The sequence below is a fragment of the Bison bison genome, unplaced genomic scaffold, assembly GCF_000754665.1.
Source record: "Bison bison bison isolate TAMUID 2011002044 unplaced genomic scaffold, Bison_UMD1.0 scf7180017864508, whole genome shotgun sequence".
Taxonomy (NCBI): domain Eukaryota; kingdom Metazoa; phylum Chordata; class Mammalia; order Artiodactyla; family Bovidae; genus Bison; species Bison bison.
The window spans coordinates 14892926-14899799 of NW_011495064.1; the positions used below are offsets into that span (position 1 = coordinate 14892926).

Sequence of the window (6874 nt, forward strand, 5' to 3'; positions counted from 1 at the left end):
GATGCTGGGAGGGATTGGGGGCAAGAGGAGAAGGGGACGACAGAGGAAGAGATGGCTGGATGGCATCACTGACTCGATGGATATGAGTCGAGTGAACTCCGGGAGCTGGTGATGGACAGGGAGGCCTGGCGTGCTGCGATTCATGGGGTCGAAAAGAGTCGGACACGACTGAGCAACTGATCTGATCTGATCATGTTGAATGAGGATAATAGTATATCTGGCACACAACATGTGCTCAATAAATGGAAGCTGCCATTGTTATCACCAAAGATAACATCCCAAGTCAGAAAGGGTGAGGCCAAGCTCAGTTCCCAGCTCAGGTCCAGCTCCAGAGCCTACCTTTTCTGCCACCAAGGCCCCAAAGACCAGGGCCCGGATGATGGGGGAAGCCATGTTTGGACCCTATCGTTTCAACAGTGTATGAAAAACACTGAACTGAGTCAGAAAAATCTATTTCTACTCCCCTTTTGATAATCACCTACTGTGTGACCATGTGGAATCCCTTTGTCTTTTTAGGACCCAGTTTCATGAGAACTTTGATTTGGATCAAGAGTTTTCAAACTGTGCCCCGCAGTAGCCTAGGGCTCCACAAGAGAGGCCCGAGTATTTCACACATCTCAAAATTCTAATTTGCAAAATATATTTAAATACTTTCTGAGCTATCCTTCAAAAAACACCTGCTCAAATAAGTTCTTTGCCCTATTTTAACCCACAAGACATCATTAGTTATTTTGCCACTGGGTTAACTAACTCTGGTCTGGGCTCCAACTAAAGCTTCTTCTGCCGCCTTTGCTTAATGGAAGGCCATCCTGAGACTGAAAAAAAAGAGCTGTTGGAAAGGACCACAGTGTGTAACTACTCATCCAGTGAAATCAAGGTTGTCTAGAGTCTGCGCAAGTAAAGTCAAACCAAGATGTTCACTGGATCTGAGACTGCTATAGGGATATAGGAACATCATTCACAACCCTGAGCAAAACAGCCTCATTGTTCTAAAGCTGTGCTGTTCAATAGAACTTTCTGCGATGGAGGAAATGCTCTGTGTCTATATACTGTAGTCAAGTTTGCCTAGTGAACACTTGAACTGTGGCTCATGAGACTAAGGAGCTGAATTGTTTTTATTTACATTTAATTTGAATTCAAATAACTAATAACTTGGCCAGTGGCTATCTGGATAGTCTTTAAACAATTCTTTGACATTTGAACTTGGAAAGTTAATTTAGACTGTTAAAATAACATCTTCATCTGTTCTTCATACTGGAGTTTTCCCCAGTTGTCACATTTGAAAACAAATGATTCTTCTAAAAATTTTGCAAAAGCAAACAGATCTCTAGGAACCCTTTAAACTCTATGATTCTTGACCAGAGACACAGATTGTTATCGACCTGGGCCCTAGGACTCTCTAATCAATAGAAATTGATAAGAGACCAGACAAGAATTTCAGGCAAGACTTTATTGCAGTTTGTGCTGCAGCAAGAGGGAGAGAAGACAAGAACTGGGTCCCCGAGGAGAGCTGCTTGGGTCATTAAATGAGGTTAACAGTGGGGTTGGGGGGAGGGTAGTGAGGATCCATGGGCTGGGCAGGGGGCATTGCTAGGTGGTCTGCCCGCCCCCTTGGTAATACTGAGTGCAGGACCTTTCGCAGTACCTCACTTTTGCCCCAGGCACCACAGAAATATCCGTTGGTTTATGTCCTTTTTGTATCCTATTGTTCACAATGCATGCAGTTATTTCCAATCACCTACAGTTCCTTTGTTTTCTTTGGCTCAAGGAGACATTTGTCCAGGTGCAAGCACTTCAGTAAGAGGGTCCCAGGTTCGGCTATATTTCACCCACAGAAGAGACTCCTCCTGGGATACTTTGCTCTGTAAGTATAAAGATGTCTATAATTACATGAAGAAAGGACTATACTAGTTTTGCCTGGCCTGAGTGGAGGCAGACATTATCCAGGGGCAAAAGTCACAGAACAACCACATGGTGAGGTAGTCAAGTATTAAATAACTTGTCTAGGGCTTTCCTGGTGGCTCAGTGGTGAAGAATCTGCCTGCCAATGCAGGAGACACGAGTTCGATCCCTGGTCTAGGAAGATCATACATGTCTCGGCACAACTAAGCCCACGCACCACAACTATTGAGCCTGTGCTCTAGAGCCCGGAAGCCAAACCACAGAAGCCCGAATGCCTTAGAGCCCATGCTCCTCAACAAGAGAAGCCATTGCAGCGAGCAGCCTGCGCACCGCAACTAGAGAGCAGCCCTGCTCACAGGATCTAGAGAAAAGCCCTCACAGCAACAAAGACCCAGCACAGCCCCCAATAAACAAATAACTTGTCTAAGATGACATCACTGGTAAGAGGCAAAGTAGAAATCAAATCCAGATCTGTCAAGTTGTCAAACACTGGGCTGACTTCCTACTGACCACAGCACTCACGGCTATATTGTTTAACAGAGAAAATATATAAGACGGATGCTTCCAGAACCACGTGCTTGCCAATCTGCATTATCTCCCTGGAACTGGGCTTTAAACGTCTCCAAGGAAGGTGAGCCTCTGACCCACGAGGGTTGCAGGCAGGTAAGGGTGAGAGAAGTCGCTGCTTTAGGTGAAAACACCTCAAATCTCCTCAGTCTTGTCATAAACTCACCATAAAACATCCCACATCTCATCTTGTTCTCTCCAGTGACCAGTAAGCTCACTGTTCAATGATTTGATTCTTAATAATAATTCTTAGTAATATTCTTTAAATTTCTCCATAATAATTCTTTGTATTAAAAAGAGATTTTCCTCTGCAAACCTAAAAGTACTCTATTCTATGTACTTTCCTGAAACCAGCCAATGAATATAAATTTGCTTCCCTCTTTTTTTATTTTTTTTTCTTTTCATCATATTAGGAAACTGAGGCTCAGATAGATGTAGGCTGAGGGACTAGGGGGTTGGTAGGACTAGGGACAACCTCTAGCCAGGTCCCAACCAGATTTCTCCCATCCCTTGCCCAGTGTCCACACCCCCTAGGGTTTTAGAGTTATTTCTCCCAAAGGGGCTTGGTTTTGCTCCATCTTATCCAAAAGCCCCTCACCAAGTCGCCCAGAATCTTTCCAAGTACACAGAGTGGGCCAGAAGCCACACCACCCATCAGGCAAACTTGAAAGTGGAGAAAATTTACAGAAAGATAAGCTATCACCTTCTCACTCATTACTGTCTTCAGCAAAATTTCCCTGATTATGTGTGTGTATTGTACTGTTATTAGTGCTAAGGAAAATGGAAAGAACAACACGACGTTCTCAAAAGGCTCACGAGCTAGCAAGGGTAATGAAAAGGAAAGGAAGCAGTTTAATCACTTGACGAAAGCACCTGAAGAATCAGGTTTACCTTGTGTTGTATGGCCATGTTGTTTAAGGGGAAACACTGAAAATGTTCTTTGGTCTACCACAGTCCCCATCACTCTGCCCACACAGGTACTGACCCCAGACCAGCTTCACTCACTGGTGCTGCCTCTCTCTAGGACCCAAAATGCTGGTGAGTTTGAGACCCCTGCTTTGTAAAAAAGACACTGTGATAGGAAAAAGGCAGAAAACATAAAGCACTACAGGAGCATTCAGGATAAGACACCAATTGTGTAGCATCTAAACTAAGTCTTCAGTAGGAGCTCACAAGCTGAAGAAGAGAGGTGGGGAAGGGCACCTCGGACAAGGGGCACAGCTGGTGGTCTGGGGACCTGGGAAGGGGTGCTGACATGTTTGGGGACTGTCAGTGGTTGGGCTGGAGATGGCAATGACACCCCACTCCAGTACTCTTGCCTGGAAAATCCCATGGATGGAGGAGCCTGGTAGGCTGCAGTCCATGGGGTCGCTAAGAGTTGGACATGACCGAGTGACTTCACTTTCTCTTTTCACTTTATGCATTGGAGAAGGAAATGGCAACCCACTCCAGTGTTCTTGCCTGGAGAATCCCAGGGACCGCAGAGCCTGGTGGGCTGCCATCTGTGGGGTCGCACAGACTTGGACATGACTGAAGCGACTTAGCAGCAGCAGCAGCAGTGGTTGGGCATAGCTGACATATGGTAATGAGTGGAGAGACTGGTGTTGGAAAGGTAGGTTCCAGCAGATTCTGAAGGGCCTGGTAGTCCATCTCTAAGGCATTAGAACTTTCCTCTGTAGACCTGCAGACCTTGAGCAGACATTGGATTGGGAGAACTAGAAATAATTCCAGATTAGTAAGATAGATAACTCACTAAAGTTTGGAAGTAGCCTGTAACAGGAAGGGTTGGAAGCATGCATGCCTGCACGCATGGTCACTCAGTCCTGTCCCACTCTGTGCAACCCCACGGACTGTAGCTGTCCAGGTTCCTCTAGCCATGGGATTTCCCAGGCAAGAATACTGGAGTATGTTGCCATTTCCTCTGCCAGGGGATCTTCCCAACCCAGGGACTGAACCATATCTCCTGAGGCTCCTGCATTGGCGGGTGGATTCTTTACTGCTGAGCCACCAGGGAAGTCCTAATAAATGAATGCATAGGAGGTGGGGGAAGGGATTTTCCAGACAGAACTGTTCCAGAAGCTCCGAAACAGCTCACTGCTGCTGACACATAAATGCTTCCTTGTCAATTGAATATCTATAGCTCCCCCATTGTGCCTGTGAAGCTAACAATTTCTTATTAGAAATGAAGGCATAAATATATCTACCAACAATCCAATGATTCCACTTCTAGCTATTTATTTGCCCAAGAGAAATTGAAATTTATGTCTACAAAAGATTTGCTCAGTGATGTTCACAGTCACCACTTTATTCAGAATAACTGGGAAGGGCCCAAATGCCCATCAACAGGGGAATGGAAAAATAAATTGCTGTACTTCCATTAAATAGAATACTACAGAATAATACAGCAAAAAGAACTGAAGATAAGGCTCAGCCTCCAAAGTGTTATGTTAGGTGAAGGGAACCAGACCCCCCCAAAAGTACATAGGAATGAATGATTTATATATAAATACATATATTATATTCTAGAAAAGAAAAGGAAATCTGTAGTGAAAGAGCAGATCAGTGGTTGCTTGGGGTCAGGAGCAATAGGGGGAAAAAGGGCAGAGGTTGAAAGGGAAAGGTCAAGGCCTGTTAAAACTCATCAAGCTGTTTACATCTAAGATCTGCACACCTATCTTTTACATGAATCATATTAAATTTTTTTTTCACTTTGCTGTACAGCAGAGATTGGCACACTGTAAATCAAGTATCAGTTAAGTTGTGTCCAACTCTTTGCAGCATGCCATGCCTCCCTGTCCATCACCAACTCCCAGAGCTTACTCAAACTGTCCACTGAGTTGGTGATGCCATCCAATCATCTCATCCTCTGCCGTCCCCTTCTCCTCCCACCTTCAATCTTTCCCAGCATCAGGGTCTTTTCAAATGAGTCAGTTCTTCGCATCAGATGACCAAAATACTGGAGTTTCAGCTTCAGCATCAGTCCTTCCAATGAATATTCAGGACTGATTTCCTTTAGGATGGACTGGTTTGATCTCTTTGCAGTCCAAGGGACTCTCAAGAGTCTTCTCCAACTCCACAGTTCAAAAGCATCAATTCTTTGGTGCTCAGCTTTCTTTATAGTCCAACTCTCACATCCATACATGACTACTGGAAAACCATAGCTTTGACCAGACAGACCTTTGTTGGCAAAGTAATGTCTCTGTTTTTTTAATATGCTGTCTAGATTGGTCATAGCTTTTCTTCCAAGGAGCAAGTGTCTTTTAATTTCATGGCTACAGTCACTATCAGCAGTGATTTTGGAGCCCAAGAAAATAAAGTCTGTCACTGTTTCCATTGTTTCCCATCTATTTGCCATGAAGGGATGGGACTGGATACCATGATCTTCGTTTTCTGAATGTTGAGTTTTAAGCCAACTTTTTCACTCTCCTCTTTTACTTTCATCAAGAGGCTCTTTATTTCTTCTTTGCTTTCTGCCATAAGGGTGGTGTCATCTGCATATCTGAGGTTATTGATATTTTTTCCCAGCAATTTTGATTCCAGCTTGTGCTTCTTCCAGCCCAGCATTCCTTATGATGTACTCTGCATGTAATTTAAATAAGCGGAGTGACAATATACAGCCTTGATGTATTCCTTTCCTGACTCGGAACCAGTCTGTTGTTCCATGTACAGTTATAACTCTTGCTTCTTGACCTGCATACAGATTTCTCAGGAGGCAGGTCAGGTGGTCTGGTATTTCCCATCTCTTTAAGAATTTTCCACAGTTTGTTTTGATCCACACAGTCAAAGGCTTTGGCAAAGTCAATAAAGCAGAAATAGATGTTTTTCTGAAATTCTCTTGCTTTTTCTATGATCCAGCGTATGTTGGCAATTTGATCTCTGGTTCCCCTGCCTTTTCTAAATCCGGCTTGAACATCTGGAAGTTCACGGTTCACGTACTGTTGAAGCCTGGCTTGGAGAATTTTGAGCATTACTTACTTCAGTTTCTTATAAATAAACAAAAATGAATTTAAAGAACTTTAAGTAAGAGAGGGGAGCAGGGACCCAGACAGGTAAGGAGAAAAAGAACTGTTTGGCACTAGCCGAGGTGCGCAGACCTGGTAAAGAATCCCGGGGGGTGGGCGGGGACGCCAGGGGCGGGACCCCGGAGCGCCGCGGGAGCGGGCCGCCAGGAGTGCAGTTACTCCTCTCGGACGCTAGGGGGCGGCGTGGGCAGGGGAAGGGCGCGCCGCGGTGACCCGGGAAGTGGCGGCGAGGGGGCGGGCCCGTGCGCGGGAGGCCATGTGGGCGCTGGCGCAGCCGGGAACCGCGCGGGTCGCCATGGCGGAGCTGCAGCAGCTCCGGGTGCAGGAGGCGGTGGACTCCATGGTGAAGAGTCTGGAGAGGGAAAATATCTGGAAGATGCAGG

General features: G+C 45.4%; 1 protein-coding gene across 1 annotated transcript in view; it reads left to right on the forward strand.

Moving 5' to 3' along the window:
* The first annotated feature begins 6728 nt into the window (after positions 1-6728).
* Positions 6729-6874, forward strand: part of FAM136A (family with sequence similarity 136, member A) — a 4549-nt gene continuing 4403 nt past the window's right edge. Inside the window, exon 1 of the mRNA XM_010829802.1 lies at positions 6729-6870. Coding sequence (XP_010828104.1) covers positions 6748-6870 — 123 coding nt within the window. The 5' untranslated portion in view covers positions 6729-6747. The remainder of the gene's footprint in view (positions 6871-6874) is intronic.